The sequence below is a fragment of the Bos javanicus genome, chromosome X (genome assembly GCF_032452875.1).
Source record: "Bos javanicus breed banteng chromosome X, ARS-OSU_banteng_1.0, whole genome shotgun sequence".
NCBI classification, from domain to species: domain Eukaryota; kingdom Metazoa; phylum Chordata; class Mammalia; order Artiodactyla; family Bovidae; genus Bos; species Bos javanicus.
In genome coordinates, this window is record NC_083897.1 from 76,099,822 (window position 1) to 76,118,462 (window position 18,641).

Genomic DNA, 18,641 nt, shown 5'->3' on the forward strand with positions numbered 1-18,641 from the left:
CCATATTCCAGGTCTAGAGAAGGACTGAGAACAAAACTCAAGTCCTAGTCTCCAGAGAAGCAAAGATCAGAGGCTGACCTTTATAATCCAGTGCACAAGAGTGGCAATGCTTCCAGGACACAGATTCAAGTACCTACCTTAACTATTTTTAGGACCCTGAAACTGGGCTCATGAAGCCTGGAGAGCAACTATGCTACCTGAAACTGACACCCAACTCCAGAATCAGCTTTCATAGGGAAATGCTGAGTGTGTTCAGTCCCATGGGAAAAAAAATACCCTGCTCATAAAAGGGTCAGGACCATCTAGCCATAAAGAGGCTGCTATCTAGAGAGTCGTGCCAAGTGACAAGATCTTATTCAGGAAGTCCCAGGTCTCTGTCCCTACTTTATCACCTAAAATGTATCCTCCTAGTCTCTTGACCTACACTTCTGAAATTTCTACTTTTAACTAAACCAGTAGCATATCACTATTCAGAGTACTTTTCCCCATAGGAGAAAATATAAAAAGGTATCGGATCTGAAAAAATGAGTTCCAAATAATATATTCAACACATATAAGGAGGTTTTCATATCTGAAAGGCTCAAGTGCTTCAAAAATTGTTAGATGAGCATTAGTGGGTAATAGTGGATCTTTCCAATTCTTCTCCCCAGAACCATTTTCTATCCTTTCTAGCCCTGTTCTCTGTCCCAGGAGGCTGACCTGCATAGACTGCATCAAGGAGGTCCTCTGCCCTCTGACATCCAGCTGGGTTGCAGCCCATTGTGGGTAAGAGGGGATACATCAATAGGACATTAAAATGAGATCAGAGTATCTATTTCCCTGGCTCCTTCCCTGCTAGATGACTATCCTCCATCCCTTGACCAAAGGCTATACAGTTCTTATCAGAGGTCCATCTCCACACAACTACCCTCTCTGGATTCTGGTAACCATCACTTCCCTTTTGCCCTTCAGGTCTAAGGGTGGTGATGATGGTTTCCTCAGATGACTGTATAGTCCCTTTTGTGTTTCCCTAAACCCCACCCACACCTTTGCAGATACTCCCTTTATTAAATTTTCCTCAGTCACCCAGTTTGATTGTGCTAATAACAATAAACCACCCAATTTATGGCCTCATGCTTGTGCTCAGTCACTTCAGTTATGTCTGACACTTTGTGACGCTATGGACTGTAGCCCGCCAGGCTCCTCTGTCCATGGGATTTCCCAAGGAAGAATACTGGAGTGGGTAAGCTATTCTGTCCTCCAGGGGATCTTCTTGACCCAGGGATTGAACCCACGTCTCCTGCAGCTCCTGTATTGCAGGCAGATTCTTTACCACTGAGCCATCAAGGAAGCCCAAGTTATGGCCTACTAGCAGGTAGGCCCAGATATTGAAGAAAGTGGGGAAAACCAATAGACCATTCAGGTATGACCTAAATCAAATCCCTTATGATTATACAGTGGAAGTGAGAAATAGATTTAAGGGACTAGGTTTGATAGAGTGCCTGATGAACTATGGACGGAGGTTCATGTCATTGTACAGGAGACAGAGAGCAAGACCATTCCCAAGAAAAAGAAATACAAAAAAGCAAAATGGCTATCTGAGGAGGCCTTACAGGTAGCTGTGAAAAGAAGAGAAGTGAAAAGAAAAGGAGAAAAGGAAAGATATACCCATTTGAATGCAGAGTTCCAAAGAACAGCAAGGAAAGATAAGAAAGCCTTCCTCAGGGATCAGTGCAAAGAAAATAGAGGAAAATAATAGAATGGGAAAGACTAGAGATCACTTCAACAAAGGTCTGTCTAGTCAAGGCTATGGTTTTTCCAGTAGTCATGTATGGTTGTGAGTGTTGGACTGTAAAGAAAGCTGAGCGCTGAAGAATTGATGCTTTTGGACTGTGATGTTGGAGAAGACTCCTGAGAGTCCCTTGGAATGTGAAGAGATCCAACCAATCCATCCTAAAGGAGATCAGTCCTGAGTGTTCATTGGAAGGACTGATGTTGAAGCTGAAACTCCAATACTTTGGCCACCTGATGCAAAAAGCTGACTCATTTGAAAAGACCCTGATGCTAGGAAAGACTGACGACAGGTGGACAAGGGGATGACAAAGGATGAGATGGTTGGTTAGCATCACCGACTCAATGGACATGAGTAGACTCCAGGAGTTGGCAATGGACAGGGAGGCCTAGTGTGCTGCATTCCATGGGGTTGCAAAGAGTCAGACACAACTGAGCAACTAAACTGAACTGAACTGAACCAGGTATAAAACACTACTTAAAGCATGATCTTGAAGAGTTCTCTGTACCCGCCCAGGATGGCCAGGAACGGTCGCTCAGGGCTCTCCAAGGCCTTGGCAAAGTAGTTCAACTCCTTCTTCATCAAAAAACCTCCAGCCTTCTTTGGCAGATTTACTCCTACCATGGAGCTAGAAAGGAACAGAGACATTCAAATTTTAGTCAATCCTTAGCAATTCTCCCAATTCTAAAGGCCTTCTCCTTATCACTGAAATACTTTCACTTTTGAGACACCAGGACACCATGGTTTTCATCCCCAAACTACAACAAAACACTTAAGTACAAGATAAGGTTTTTGGCTAATAATGCAGGATAAAGCATAATAATGCAGTGAAAAGCAACTACCTTAAGTAGAATTTAAGATACCCAATTAATAGTCTTCAGGCCAAGGGTTTAACCACAATAAATTATCAGCCAGGTGATGCCAACAGGGAAGGATTCCTCGGTTTGCTTCCTACTGATAGCCTAAGACTCTGCTCCCACAGCAATCACAAAGGGAGAGCTCTCCATGAAATATCCGAAGTAAGACAGAACAACATCTTCCTAAAGCTCGACAAAAAGTTTCACAATCCTCAACATTTTTTACTTTTATTTCATCTTTAGATCAGGGATACTCAACAAGAACCACAGTTTTTATTTGTAGCTCCAATTAGAGATAGAATCCAAAAAGACCACAATACAACACAGAAATTTCCAAAACTATTCCAGAGCTTTGGCTGCTTAAGTAAACAGAGAAATAATGCTCTCCCCGTTTGACAATGAACAAAAAACTTTTAGTACCTGTGGGCTCGGTGAGCAGTGCCAAAAGCATCATTGACATAAACATCCCCTAGCTTAGAAAGTGAAGCTCGGAAGGCTTCTATTTTGGTTGGCTCAGCTTTAACCTGAAGAGAAAAACAAAAAAGGGAGATATTGATGATTCCAAAGAAACTATAAAAGCATTTCATACCAAGAGTCCTCTTCAACATATCTAAAGACCCTGAGTTGGCAGGATAGCAATTTTTAAAACTAGCAACAGGATCTGTTCTTTCTTCCAAATATTCCAGATCTTTTGCTCATTTCTGTATGTTTCTGCTCTCCTTTGCCTTCCCTCAAATTGCAAGCCTAAGATTCCTAAATCACAGCTTAACCTCTAATCACATCCTACTGGTCTCTCTCCAGCTCCTAGGACAAAATACAAATTATCCTTCTCTCTCCTTGACTCATTGCTTCATTTTAACATATTCTCCTTGTAAAATTTAGGATTATACTTGTGTCAAGCTGCTAGCTGCCAAGACTCATACATATTTCTCATGAAAGCAACAAGGACAAGCTGGGACAGAGAAGGCAGATGGAAACCTGACAACAGAAAAGCACCTCAGAAACACTGTATATATCAAAAGGAGGTAATTCATATAGCTTTCCCTGGAAGTTAGGCATCTGAGAAAACAATATACTTCTACAAAAAAGACAGAGGACAGAAAGTTGATGTAAAACATATGGCTTTGAATGTCAGCTCATTATCCAGGGATACTACCCTTTTCATAGGGGAAAGAAAGCAGGACAGCAGGATAAACAATGAGTCTCCAGTAAGAAACAAAGCAAAGATGCATAGAAAACCAGATGAGGGGGATTATGACAGAGAAGTATCAAAGCAGATGTTTAGTCACTGTCCACTCCCCTTCTCCTATATTTTGAAATGAAGAAGGCTGTCACAAAGAACGGGCTTTCCTCTAGTGGCCCAAAGAACACAGGGGCACTAATGCTAAAACTAAAGTGTAGAGCCCCCATAATCTCTTTAAAATGGAATATTATCTGCCACCGCTGACTGCAAGATGTGTAGTCATGAAAACACTGCCCAAATGCCAGGAGACCTGGGTTCTAGGCCCACGTCTGACACTAATTTACTGTGTAACCTTTGTCAAGTTTTTCTCTATCCTTTCCCATCTATTAAAAAGGGAAGATAACTTCTCTAAGAACTGTTCATGGGAAAATGACACAAATTAAAAGCTATCTATGAAAAAGGTATTGTAAAAATTAGTAATAATCAGAACCTATTTCTCATTTTTTATCTGCCAGGAACCAGAAGGAAGAGAATGCTCCTAAAAGATAATGCAGGTACCCTGCATAAAGGAAAAAGTTCATGCCTCACTTCGTTTTTTATTCACTTTGAACTTATGGCTGGCTTGCTCCAAAAATTTCAAGCATGAAAAGCCACTGAACACTAAATGTAAAGTAAACTACCCACAAAGACATAGACTAGCACAGTTAGTTCATCACTTACTGTATATAACGATTTGCCTCAACCTGCCTCCTGCCATTTCTAAGCCCAAGAGTTTGAGTTTCAGCTTGAGTTTCAGTCTAAAAGGGCACCAAATTTTAGGTCAGCATTTAACTCCTACTACTGTAGCAAGACCATGCCAAAGGCAAGATAAGGCAAGACCTGAGCCTGCAGTGCTAAGAAAAGAAACTGCTTGAAAGCAGGCACTCTGATGACCTTAAGAAATGTCAGAAGCACAACAGGAGATTGAGATGCTAGCCTCAGAGCATCTTGTTCCCCAACATACTAAAGACATTAAGATTGGAAAGTATAAAGGGTGCTTTCTGATTCCCTTCTTATTTCTTAAGATAAGGAATGACAAGTACCTTCATATTTAAAAAAAAAAAAAAAAAAAAAAAAAACCTAGGTCTCAGGAAGGCAGTTATTTCTGGAGTTACTTCTCCACTGATCTCCAGTAGCATGCATGCCCAGTTGTATCCAATTCTTTGCGACCCTATGGACTGTAGCCCACCAGGCACCTCTGTTCACGGGATTTCCCAGGCAAGAATACTGGAGTAGGTTGCCAGTATTTTATGAATCCATTTAATGAATCATTTAATTAATTCATTTAATGAATCCTCCAGGGGATCTTCCCCACCCAGGGATCGAACCCAAGGCTCCTGCATTGGCTGGTGGGTTCTTTACCAATGAGCCATGTGAGAAGTCCAGCTTCCTTTCTACAAATAGGCAAATTCGAAATCATCCTCAAAAGAGCCAGCTCTATCATTTAGTATTTAAATCCTGGTTGTCAGGTCACGGTAATCTATGTTGTGGGTATCTATGGTTGCCTTTTAAAATTTTTTTGGTTTTTTCCCCTATGGTTGCTTTTGTACAACAATGACAGAGTTGACTAGTTCCAATAGAAACCATATAAGGTTGTGACTGACCATCTGACCCACAAAGCCTACAATATTTGTTGTCTGACTCTTTACATAAAGTTTGCTTATTGATGGACTGAGCTACATACAAAGCCCAGCAACAGTACTCCTCCTCCTAACTTTAGTCAAATAACTGCCTTTCTGAGACCTAGGTTTTTTTTTTTTTTAAATATGAAGGTACCTTCATTCTTTATCTTAAGAAATTCAGAGAAAGATCCTTTACACTTAAGAAAAGTGCCTTAAACCCAAGGTAATATCATCATGACCATTATCTACCTAACTCAATCAAATGTTCCAAATAGTCCCTTTCCACTTGACTTACGAAAGTACTTTTTCTGGTCACATGATTCTTTTATAAGAAAACCCCAATGATATCAAATTTAATTTACTGTTTTAAAAGTAACAAGTTCAAGCTTTAAGTTAATTCCCCTTCTAAATAAGAATACAGATTATTCTTCCATAATACACTAGGGCCTGCTGCTTATAAAAACTGTTCTAGCCCTGACAAAAAAATCTAAAACTGGCTCTGCTGGAAGAACAGCTGGTATATCATGAATACTCACTCCCCATAACCACCTGTAAATGTCTGCTCTCAGTCCTTGGGAACGATAGCCTACATTCTGATAGGATATTATCACATACTATTAGAAAAATACATCTTCATATATCAAAGGCCAGGTGTGTAACAAAGGGACAATTAGAAGCAGCATGTTCACCAAATACTCTTACACCCAAATGGTGTTCACATCTTTCCAAGGTATTTCAAAAACACTTGAGCATGATGAGGAGGGCTTCCAGGGCTGGCAATATCTTATTCTCTGACCTCGGTGGTGGTTACACAGGTGTGCTTACTTTGTGATAATTCATCAAGCTGTGCATTTATATATGTATTTCAATAAAAAGGTGTCAAAATAAACATGAGCTTCTTCTATTCTTCAATCACAGTCTCATGTACTCAGCCCTCCTCACCCCTACTAATGTCGAAATCACAGGTCCTACCTTGTTCCCAGAAGCATCTTTTCCCTTCCCTTCTTCCTCCACATGAAAACGAAGGTTCTCCAGCAGGATGACAGACCCAGCAGCTGGGTCAGCACAAGCCTTCTCCACTTCTGGGCCCACACAGTCCTTCAAGAACAAAACATCCCTGGAGAGATTATGACACAGAAACACTTGAACAGTCTGAATGTTAAGAACCAGCAACAACATACTTGACAACATCTCCTGTCACAGAGTTGACAAGAGCCTGAAACATACTTGCCCAGCAGAGATTTGAGTTCTACAGCAACTGGCTGCAAGGAGTACTTATCAGGCATGGGGACACCATCAGGCCGGCCCAGGTGGCTCATAAGAACAACTGACTTGGCTCCACTGTCCAAGCAGTATTTGATGCTTGGAACAGCAGCCTTGATCCTGCAACCAAGAAGAGACAGCAAGTAGAATAAGGCTACTCCTAAGAATTAGTGAGAACTATTTTATTCATGGCCTCATAAAACATAAAGCCTTTCTTCTCCAAATTCCTTCAAATCTGTCAGCAACTCAGTGATGGTCCTCAGGTTCATGTGTAGGGGAAGAAGTTAATAGGATGTCAACCCTCTACCTAGGGTTACACAATTTCATCATGTTTTGCACCTTGTGCAGAAAAAAAATTAATATAGCAGGACGGAAACTGCTGTCTTCAGAAGGACCTGCTTGCGAGGTTGGCCCTCGGCTGGTGTCTGGGAACTTGGCTTTTGAGCTGGTCCTTCAGTTCTCTGACAAAGGCTGTTCACAGTTCCTAGATCGTCTGTACAAACAGGTTTATATTCAACACTTGCTTCCCTCCAGGAGTAAGGAATTTTGGTAGCTGCTGGACAGAGGGTACCTATGTGATCAGCTCCCAGTAAAAATCTTGGGAGTTGAGTCTCTGAAGGGCTTTTCTGGGCAGAGATATCACACACAATTACTGCATTTTCACTGCTGGAGAAAAGGACCACACTTGGTGTCATGAGGGGGAGAGAGCATGGAAACCTAAGCATGGATTTCTCCAGATTCTGCCTGTGTCTTTTCCGCTTGCTGATCCTGTCATGCATCCTTTCACTTTAATAAACTTTAGCAGTGAATCCTTTCACCTTAATAAACTTTAGCAGTGAATCCTTCTAGTGAATCACCAAACATGTGGGTGCTTTTAGGGACCTCTGAAATACCCTAAGTGTTTGACTTTGGAAGAAATATAAAATTCTCAAATTTTGAAACCATTAAAAGAAATTTTGGGAAAACTGAAAAAACGTTACTTTTCAGTACCCATTACAAAATCCTAAGTCACTTTTTATGTAGGATAAAATAAATACATTATATAAAATGTGGTTTACATAACACATTGCGTTTACTAAATTATAGTTTAACCAAAAATTTATTTAACTTCTTTAAACACTTCAATTTTTGTTACAAACCCAATACTAACTTTCCATTCATGGCAGTACTTAAGAAATTAAACCTGATAACAAAGAAAATATTTATTTATTCAACAAATATTTGTTGAATGCTACTTTTGTAGCAGCTACTATATCAGATTCTGAGAATACAACAGTGAATAAAATAATTTCTGCTCTCACAGAAGTGATAAGAACTATGGAGAAAATAAAGCAAGGTACAGTGACAAGAACGACTGGAGAATAGTGGTGGAGGGGATTTTAGAGAGGGTAGCCAGGGAAGGTCTCTCTAATAAGATGACATTTCAGCAAAGAATGGAATAATAAAAAGCCAAGTTATATTTCTAACTATCTTATGCTATTTGGCAGATATAAAAACTCAATTATACCAAATAAACAAGAAACCTTCATCAGGTACATTTGCCCAATGAAACCAAATTAATCTTCAGTGCTTTCCCTTAACAGTCAAGTTCTATTAGTTCTAATGCTTCATTTTATTTATCAACTCCACGGATTTCTGAAAATGAAGATCTACTCAGACTTGTTTCTCTGCTTTCTACTCATAAAATACCTTGATAGGCATATTTCTAATCTTTTATGTATGTTGCAGAAAATAACAAAAAAGCCAAGAAGGGTCAGAGATGGCTTATACAAAGACCTTTCACTATGGTGCAGGAGGGATGTGCTTGACAGAATGCCAGGCTCTATTCTGGGGCCAATATCTAAAAATGTTCTAGGTCTATACCTGCACTGTCCAATATGGTAGCCATTAGCCACAGGGACCTCCTGAATACTGGATATGTGGTTAGCCAGACTGGTATGTTGTCTAAGAGTAAAATATGTATTGGATCTCAAATACTTAATACCAAAAAAGTTAAATGTTCCTTTCATTAATTTTTAATTGATTATATATTAAAATGATTATTTGGAGCTTACTGGATTAAATATATTAAAATTAAGTTAATCTGTTTGTTTACTTTTTAATGGGACAACTAGAAAATCTTAAATTACATGTGGCTTTTATTATATTTTTACTAGACAGCACAGGCCTAGATCATTAGAACATACCTTTCCAGCTCAAACCCTTCATTTAAAATAAAAATCTTTTAGAATCTAATCAAAAGCAAGAACAATACTATCACTTAAAATTTCTGCTTCTGAATCTAGGAGCCAAGACATGGACAGCCTCAACAAGACATGTGGAGAGCCTAAACTGACTGAAAGTATTACTTCCAAAGTCTTTTCCCTTAAATCAAAATTCTCAAAAACTGATTTTATGGGGGCCAGTTAGAATAGGGGCTTGTAAAACTACATGAACAGTTCTTCATTTTGCAGGAAAGCTAAGTAACCTTAAACCTTGATAATCTTTAAAAATGTACAACCTCAAATTCTTCAAATTAAAAAAAAGGAGGAAAAAAATCACCTTCTTAAAATGATTTTTTTTCAATTTCTAAATTGTCATAAGAAAGCAAACCAGATGGTGGGTTGGTTGAAAGCCAAGATCATGCAGCTTAAGTTGCCATAATTCTACAATAAGAATGGAAAACCATTTCATTACATATATTCAGACCCACGTACATCTTAAACCTAGCTCAGGGTGTAGCAGGGACATTACCTCTGGTTGTTTGTTATCTGGTTGTTCTTCATAGGAACATTGAAGTCTACTCTGAAAAAGAAACAAAGTGTCAAGTTCAGAGCCACAATCAAATTATCATTCCCTCAAAGATTATGAGAGGTACTTTTAGTGAACCAGTTAAATAAGTGGAAGTTCAAAAGTCACCTTAAAAATAATCAGCAGTATTAGAAGATAGTGATTAGCCATGTGGAAGAGAGTGGGAGTAGTGACTTAGACAGGACACCAGAGGGAGCTTCAGGGGTTCTGATATTGTTCTCTTTCTTGATGTTGGTGACAAATGTGCTCTTTCTGTGATAATTCTTTGAGCTTTTGATTTGTGCCCTTTTAGGTATGTATTTCACACTTTTTAAGAGGAAAATTTTAAAAAAAATCACAGGAACAAGCCCTGAAGACCTGGGAAGCTGAAACTAGTTCCATCTAAAAAGATTTCTATATGGGCCCAGCATGCTACTATCTAACAATGGTGGCAGCCTGAAGGGTAAGGTTATAAAGAACACATCTGGATTCTGATTTCCCTGGTATTATTTCTGGGTCCTAATGAAGCAAACATTTCTCAAAAGAAAAAAAAATGGAAAAATAAAACACACCAAGAGAGTATCATTCGTTTTGGACGAAGTTTGGGACCTCAGGACCAGAAAGAAACCCAGTGTCCAAGGCTAAGTTCACACAGTATCCTTCAAGCAAAACAGTCAATAACCATAAGATAGCTTCTTTCTAAAAGCCTGATAGGACATTTTGCTGTACACCTGAAACTAACACAATATTGTAAATCAACTATACTTCAATTTTTTAAAAAACTTATTTTAAAAAAAAAAAAACCTGAGAGGATGGAACATGTGACCCTACCCACCTAACAAACAGACAATCAGAAGAGAAGTGATCAAGACAGCACAGGCAGGGAATTCCCTGGCAGTCCAGTGGTTAAGACTCAGCGCTTCCACTGCCAAGGGTCCAGGTTCAATCCCTGGTTGGTGAACTAAGATCCCAAAAGCCACAGGGCATGGCCAGGGCAGGGGAAAAAAATATAGCAGTTTCCTTTCTTATGCAACTTCTTGCTGCTTTATCATTTTTAAGAACTTGTCATTCCTTCCCCTTTCTTCAAGATAGACTGGAACCTCAATCCCCTAGAAAGCAATGATGTGTGGTGGCTAGCTATCTGTAAGGTTTCACCTGCCAAGATCCTTTTTAAATTGATTTCTTTTTCATCTATAGAATGGAGATGATAGTATCTACTTCACAGTTATTGTGAGAATTAAATGAGTTAGCGATCTGCAAAGTGCTTAGGAGAGTAACTGATAAACAGTGCCATAAAAGTGGTAACTATTATTATTCATGTGAGGACTTCTCCAAAACATGATTCTGTGATCTAAAAGGCACATCAACCATTACTAAAAACAGCTAGCAGCACGCACCAAAGGACAACAGTGAAGGTGTGACTGATTCAAAAAGACTTGTTGCTGTGTCTGACCATAAAGCTCCATCACTAGTCCTTCCTCTCTTAGGCTGAGGCTTGGCAGACAATTACAAAATCCTAAACCAACTAAGAAGACCACCAATTTCCTATGTCTCCTAGGCCTGTACGCTACTTCACTGAAGAATAACCTTTCCAAAGAGGAGTTGAAGGATTAATTCTATATTCAAATACTTTATTTAAAATCTTGAAAAATAAAAGCAGTATGCCTCTGAAAAAAGAAACAGTCTACTTAACTTCAGGCTACTTGATTCTGATTCTAAGCATCTTCTTTAAATATCCTAAGCAAGGCTCAGAGCATTCCAAAGAGGATAGAGTATCTCATCATGGATCATTTTCCCCCACCCTCTGCAGACTCCAAGAAGGCCCACATTCAAAAGGGTTAACAGCAAGGGGCCGAGCACAAGCCACCCCTTCAGTGCTGCTCCTTATCCCAGAGCCATGACACAGAAGAAATTCTCTAGAAACACTCAAGAATCTATCTCACCTATCCATGCTGCCATGGCATAGCTTACTGATGAGAAAAGGACTTATACTTTCTTCTCGTTGCTTGTGGATTACCTTCCCCCTGATGTTAACAACAGCTCTGCTTTTAACATCTCCTCTCTGAGGACTCCACCACAGAAACTGTTCTGGCCTACACATTTCACTTATCCTGTGTAAAATCTGTACCCTTTCCTTTTCTATTTCTCTTAATCCTGAGCTCAGCCTCAGGAACAAAGTCAGATATCACTACACACCACTCATATCAGAGTGGATGAAATAAAAAATGACATCAAGAGTTAGTGAGGATGCAGAGAAATTGATCACTCATATACCCGTAGGAATGTAAAATGATGCAGCTGCTTTGGAAAACAGTCTGGAAATTCCTCAAAAGGTTAAGCATGTGTGCTAAGTCTCTTCAGTCATGTCCGACTCTTTGCGACCCACTGGACTGCAGCCTGCCAGGCTCCTCTGTCCATGGGATTCTCCAGGCAAGAACACTGGAATGGGTTGCCATGCCCTCCTCTAGGGGATCTTCCCAACCCAGGGACTGAACCCAGGTCCCTGGCATTGCAGGCGGATTCTTTACTGTCTGAGCTACCAGGGAAGCCCAAGAATACTGGAGTGGGTAGCCTATCCCTTCTCCAGAGGACCTTCCCAGGAATCGACCTGGGGTCTCTTGCATTGCAGGTGGATTCTTTACCAGTTCAGCTACCCAGGAAGCCCATACCACAGACTACTATTCAGCAATCCAAGGAATGAACGACTGATACATACAACAATATGGATAAATCTCAAGGGCGTTATGCTGGGTGAAAAAAATGCCATGTGTGATCCCACTTATATAACATATTGAAATAAAATTATAGAAATGCAGGACAGATTAGTAGTTACCAGGGGTTTAGGAATGGAGGGAGAGGGGCCAAGATGCTAAAGGATGACACATAGGGAGATCTTGGTGCTGCTCAAAGAAAATTAGTTTTGTATCTTGGATAGTGGTCGGAGTTACACAAATCTACACATGTTATAAAACAGCAAAGAACTATATGCTTTATTCTAATGTCAACTTCCTTCCTACTCTTGATATCGTACTGTAATTATGTAAGATGTATCCAATGAAGGAAACTGGGTGAACACAGGACCTCTCTATATTATCTTTGCAATGTTCTGTGAACATATAACTATTTCAGAATGAATCTTAAAAATATTAATATAGTTGTAATAAGGTTATCAAGTCTCTATCACCTGAAATCTCAGAAGTCCAGGCCCAGTTCCATTAAAAGCTCTCCAAGAAACCATTCCCACCCTTACTTCACTGTCCCTGATCAGGAAATAGGGGTATTATGGCTCTCTTAGAGGGCTTCCCTGGTGGTTCAGACAGTAAAGAATTTGCCTGCAATGCAGGAGACCCAGGTTCAATCCCTGGGTCAGGAAGATCCCCAGGAGCAGGAAATGGCAACCCACTCCAGTATTTCTGCCTGGAGAATTCCATGGACAGAGAAGCCTCGTGGGAGACCACGTGGTTGCAGAGAGTCAGACACGACTGAGCGACTAATAACTAACTGACTCTCTGAGACTTTTTTTTTCTTCTCTGCTGTTTTTCCTCCCTGTTTCTTCTTCCACTACACCAACTTGTAGCTGTTGCTTAACAAGTTACAACAGGTTAGAGAAAAACTGTGAGGTTTGTAAAAAATGGAGGAGGGAGAGCAAGCAAAAGGGAAGTGCTTCACCAGTCGGCAAAGGAGTATGACTGGCAACCTATGAGAGAAAGAAAGGAAATGACACAGCAAAATTAAACAGGAAATTTACTCAAGGTCTATAAAGTCAAATGGAATCCTAAAAAACTGAGGTACAACCTGGTAATTATCCAGTCAGAGATTTCTGGCTATCAGGAAGTTCCCTCAACAAATCAGTCAATTTCCCTTGGCAGTTCAAAGCAGGGGCCCTAAACATCACAGCTCCCCTTTGCAAGACAAAGAAAGGAGGCTAGTAAAGCAGCCACTACTCTGGAGGCTCCACTTCCGGAACACTGCCAGCAACCACTACATAAAGGCAATTAAAACAAAAAGAAATTTGAGCTGACATGCAAAGCTACCTAGATTCTTGCAAAAAGCAATCCTACAATGTTCAAGAGCTCTTTTCAAGAGCTACATTAATAATCTGGGAAAAAAGCAACTTCCTGTCCTCAAATCAGATAAGTAGAATTTATCCAGATTACAGGGGGAAATTATTGACTGCAACCTTCAGCCGACAAAAGGTCTATTTTAACCTCTCCTTGTTCACTACATCCAAGAATTTAGAGGATATGGTTGGTAGGCAAGGAGACCCAAATTCTAGTTCTGGTTCTTCCACCAACGTGCTAGTTCAGTGACCTTGGATAGGTCATTTTCCACCAGCAAAACAGGACTAGCCAATCATTTCAAGGCTTACGTTAATCTGTGTTAAATGAAACTTTGAGCCCTGGGGCAGAAACATATTTCAAATTAGGTCCAGAGGGAGAAAAGATAAGCACTTCCTCCAGTCTCACTCTCAACCAGCTCAGATAATTCCTCAAACCTGGGAAGAGAGGAGATAAAGCCTCAGACTGCAATTGTAGGTTCTCCAAGATATCGGAGAAGGCAATGGCACCCCACTCCAGTACTCTTGCCTGGAAAATCCCAAGGATGGAGGAGCCTGATGCAGTCCATGGGGTCGCTAAGAGTCGGATACGACTGAGCGAGTTCACTTTCACTTTTCACTTTCAAGCATTGGAGAAGGAAATGGCAACCCACTCCAGTGTTCTTGCCTGGAGAATCCCAGGGACAGGGGAGCCTGGTGGGCTGCCGTCTATGGGGTCGCACAGAGTCGGACACGACTGAAGTGACTTAACAGCCAAGATCTAGCTGCACGCCACTTTCCACTTGTCCTGTTTTTCATAAGTTCTATCCATCTTTCTTAAAAGCATCTGAGGGATAGACAGGGCCATTATCTAATACTAGGATGTCTGTGATTCCTACTCTGTTCGGATTGCAAAGGACTAGGTGATTTAGCAAAAGGGGACACCAGGCGTTTTTCATGGCCATAAGCTATTGGGTTCTTCTGATTATTGCCATAGCAAAGCAAAGCAGAAAAGGCCACTTGTAAACTAATAGTGGCCATAATGAAATTAGAGGGAAGGGGAGAGCTACATTAACTTTTAGGGCATCCACAAAGTACACCAATTCACAGCACCTACCTAGTTTAAGCCTTAAGTAAAGGGAGATCCCCTACTGCTTTCTGAACCGTTAATATAGAAAAGTTGCCCTCTCTTGAACCAGCCCAAATTGGGAAAGGATCACATCATTCACATGCCTGCCCATCAATCAACCACTTCCCTAAAAGGACAAGACTACCCAATGCTGTCAAGCCCTTATGCTGGCAAAAGCACCACCCTTGGATCCTATCAAGGTCAAGTCAGTTACACACCTAACTGAATTCCTGCAGTTAGCTCCTGACATGCACGAATGTACACGTTACAAAAAGGAGAAATGTAAATACTCCATACATCACACTAGTAATTTTGGCAAACAAGGGAGAAGCCATGTGGCCAGGGATCCACATGTTTGGAGTAAGAGACTCCAAGGCAGGTGGCTAGCCTTCCCCACTTCTAATATTCTAATATCCTGCTTCTCTAGCCACTTCTGGGAGTGAGGTTAGAGAACATCAAGAATGAGCAGCCACACCCTGCTCCACCATTACCCAGTGTGTGTCACAATCCTGATGCAAAACCCAAGGCCTGTGGTCCAAAGACACTACATGGCCGCAGAGGCCTGTTACGTAAGCTCTGCAGGGCCTCCCTCGGTGCGCCCCACCCTACCTCACCCTCCTACCCTCCTACCCTCAACGCTTTAGTGGATTCTGCTCCTGAACAACATCCTCTGGGAAACATGTCCCTTTGGGCAGGGACCTTAGAAATGTGGGCCGTTTCTCATTTGTCTGGGGTGGTCTAGGGTGGTGGAGGAAGGAAAACTATCCAAATGACCTTTCAAGGTCCCTTCACTGGAGGCCTAGGGATCTGCAGGCTAAGCATCAGGTCCCACCTCACCAACTGAGAACTGGAGGCGACGGAACTGCCCTTCAGAAATAAGAAAAGAGGGCAAAATGGATCCCCGCAATCTGACCCTCCCTGGGAGGATCCACCCCAGCAAAGAGCAAATTCGGCTCAGTTTCTGGGCTGGGGAAAATGAGGTCAGAAACCGTTAAACCCGGGCAAAACCTCAGCCACAATGGTGGCCAGCCTCGCCCTACTGGGCTAGAGCCCTTGGGACCGACAGTAGGGCTAAAGGTCACTTGAGGCAGGAGGAAAAGAAGTCTGCCCCGGCCGGAGAGGCTGCGGGAGAACCCCAAGGATTACCTCATGACGACCCGCTTCCCCTTCACATCCAGCTTGTCCAGAGTCAGCTTGTTAGAAAGCGACATCTTGGCAATTCAGCTGCAGCGAGAGGCCAGGGGATGAGACAGCGGCAGAGACTGAGACCGACTCAGGGTCCGAACGCGTGGAAAATGCCTAGCACCTCACGGGCTGGGTCGCCACTCCTCCCGCCCCGCCCCTTTCCGGCCGCCGCGCCCGGCTCTCGGCGCCCAGTGGCCGCTCTAGAACGCGGCCCGAAGGCGCCCGCTGGCTGCCATTGCACCGAGGCGCTGTCAGTCAGCGAGCGCGATTGTGGGACGTGCAGCTGCCGCCAGTCACGTCCAGCACGCAGCGAGCGGCTGGGAACTTTCGTGACTAGAGGCAGGAGGCGGTGCCGCCGGGCTAAGCGGCGGCGGGATCTGGAGCCAGTTGGCGCCGAGGGGCGGACACGGCTCGGGTTCCTGCGGCCGCACCGGAGGCAGCTGCAGAGCCCCGCAAACCCATGGCAGCCTCGGGGAAAACGTCACCCCACATCCCATGGAATTCCCGGCAACCCTATTCAGGATAGATGCAAATGAACCTCCTTGTGGAAAATTTCTGTTTTCCTGGCTCCCCCCAAAGGAATTCTCCGTAAGACTGCTAAGTGCCTTTAAGAATTGAGACCTTTCAGAAGTTGGGAAAGGCCCTGCTTCTCCCTTTCTCCCCTGCTTACCTTTTTTTGTAATAAGTGCAATGATTTGATTACAACGCAAAGCTAATGGCAAACACATAGAACATTTTTCACGTATTAACTCACATTGCTCACAAACTCTCAATCCTCATTTTACAGATGAATGAACTGATGCACAAAGAGGTTGCTTAGGGTTTCCGGTCTTGTAAATGGTGGATTCAAACCTAGACAGTTAAGATGTAGAGTTCATACACCTAACTATAGTATAGTACAGATACCACTTCTCAGGACCAGGCACTCAGGTCCAACATACTTACAGAGTTGGCTGGAATGAAATAATTTGAGTCAGAAACATAAAAATTTTCCACATGGCACTCAAGATCTGTGTAAGATGTAGGAAATATTAATTCATAGTGCACTGGTACTGAGACACAAGTTCAAAGTTATAAGCATTCGTTTCTTTCAATCCTGTCAATGCATATTTGGGAAATCTCCATGGAGTTATTTCCAACTGAGTCTGAACTTGAGATGGGCCTGCTGGCCTCCTGGTCATCAGCTCTGCATACGTTGAGTACTCATTTCACTCCACCTGGGTTGTTGCTGTAGTAGTCGGAAGCAATTCCTTTTGCATAAGATAGAATAGCAACCAAGGGTATCAGCAAGCATATAATCTGACAGACTGAATTTAATAACAGTTCTCAATTATTGAGTGCTTGCTCTATGCCAGACACTGTACTAAGGATTGAACATACCTGACTCATTTACTCCTCACAATAGCTTTCTGAAGTAGGTACTGTTATTGTCTCTGTTTTACAGATGAGAACATGGAAGCTCAAAAAAGATAAGGAAGATTTTTCCACTACAGATTTGAAGGAGCATCAGATATGCAAAGATCCTAAAATGGGAAAGAGCATGAGACAACATAAAAAGTCCAACATTGCTGGAAAGTAGAGTTGAAGGAAGAGAGGTCTAAAACTATACTGATGAGGTAAAGCAAGGGGAGACCAGATGCTGTGGACTTAACAAACATGATAAAGATGTGATTTTTATCCTAAAGAGCTATGAGAAGCTATTTGTTGTGACCACTGTTACCTTGAATTCATGATATATAAAGAACTCTCAAAACTCAATGTTAAGAAAACAATTTTTTTTTTTAATGGTCAAAGGATTTAGTGTGTGCATGCTCAATTGCTCAGTCTGTCCAACTCTTTGCAACCCCATGAATTGTAGCCCACCAGGCTCCTGTGTTCATGGACACTTCCCTAAATACAATATACAGATAACAAATTAGCACATAAGAAAATGTTTAATATCATTTGCTATTAGGGAAATGCAAATTAAAACCACAATGAGATGCAACTTTGTATCTATTAAGGTGGCTAAAATAAAAATAATAATACCAAGTGTTGACAAGGATGGAGGGCCACTGGAACTCTCCTACATTGCTGGTAGAAATGCAAAATGGTACAGCCACTCTAGAAAACAGCGTGGCAGTTTCTTATCAAATTAAACCTATACTTAGCATATGACCCAGCAATCCCACTCCCAGGTATTCACCCTAGATGTAAGGTATAGTTTGGGCCGAGGCAGAAAGAGGAAAGACGACCTCAACAGAAGTAGGTTACCTTTATTCAGACAGTCGGCCTAACGACCAGGCTGAGGGCAGAGAGGGATCAGGGAGGTTCCATATTTAAAGGGAGGTTTGTGGAAGCGGTAAGGGAAACGTTAATCAGGCGGGATGTTTTGGGTAGTCTTTAGTTGAGATGGCATTTGTAGTTGGGCAGGGGCTGATAAGTCTTCTGGACAGGTGTAGGGGGTGGAAGGTTTCTGGACAGGGGGTGATAAGTCCCAGATAGATGCAACCGGCCTGGAGCATCAGGGCCTAAACTTCTGTTTTGTTTTCTCTGAAGTTAGATGATTAAGCAAGGGCCTTTGAAACCATTGTTTTCTTTCCTAGGCCCCAAAGACTCCTTTATTCCAGACCCTGAAATCATAAAAAATAAAAAAATGGGGAAAAGGGCGCCGTATCTCTCTGGCTACTTCCTGCTGGATAGGGGTGACAATTTTTGGGTCTGAAATGGAGGATCGCCCTAGGGCCCAGGGTCTCCTTTTGCTGAGCTTGGGGTGAGGCTCTCGAGAAGAATGGTCTTGACCTGATC

At 41.9% G+C, this 18,641-nt stretch overlaps 2 protein-coding genes across 3 annotated transcripts in view; one reads left to right on the top strand and one right to left on the bottom strand.

The window, feature by feature from the left end:
* TAF9B (TATA-box binding protein associated factor 9b) overlaps positions 1-6,361 on the top strand; it is a 26,028-nt gene extending 19,667 nt beyond the window's left edge. The window contains exons 7-8 of one of the 2 annotated variants that reach the window (XM_061409650.1): positions 3,511-3,653; positions 4,327-6,361. In XM_061409650.1, coding sequence (XP_061265634.1) covers positions 3,511-3,653; positions 4,327-4,353 — 170 coding nt within the window. In that variant the 3' untranslated portion in view covers positions 4,354-6,361. Of the gene's footprint in view, positions 1-3,510 lie in introns of both variants that reach the window. The other variant, XM_061409649.1, reaches the window with a different exon arrangement.
* The window catches only part of PGK1 (phosphoglycerate kinase 1), a 22,759-nt gene extending 6,686 nt beyond the window's left edge, over positions 1-16,073 (bottom strand). Inside the window, exons 1-6 of the mRNA XM_061409648.1 lie at positions 15,816-16,073; positions 9,469-9,519; positions 6,700-6,855; positions 6,445-6,589; positions 3,049-3,152; positions 2,280-2,399 (exon numbers count right to left, since the gene is read on the bottom strand). Of these exons, the coding sequence (XP_061265632.1) occupies positions 2,280-2,399; positions 3,049-3,152; positions 6,445-6,589; positions 6,700-6,855; positions 9,469-9,519; positions 15,816-15,880 (641 nt within the window). The 5' untranslated portion in view covers positions 15,881-16,073. The remainder of the gene's footprint in view (positions 1-2,279; positions 2,400-3,048; positions 3,153-6,444; positions 6,590-6,699; positions 6,856-9,468; positions 9,520-15,815) is intronic.
* Positions 16,074-18,641: the final 2,568 nt, after the last annotated feature.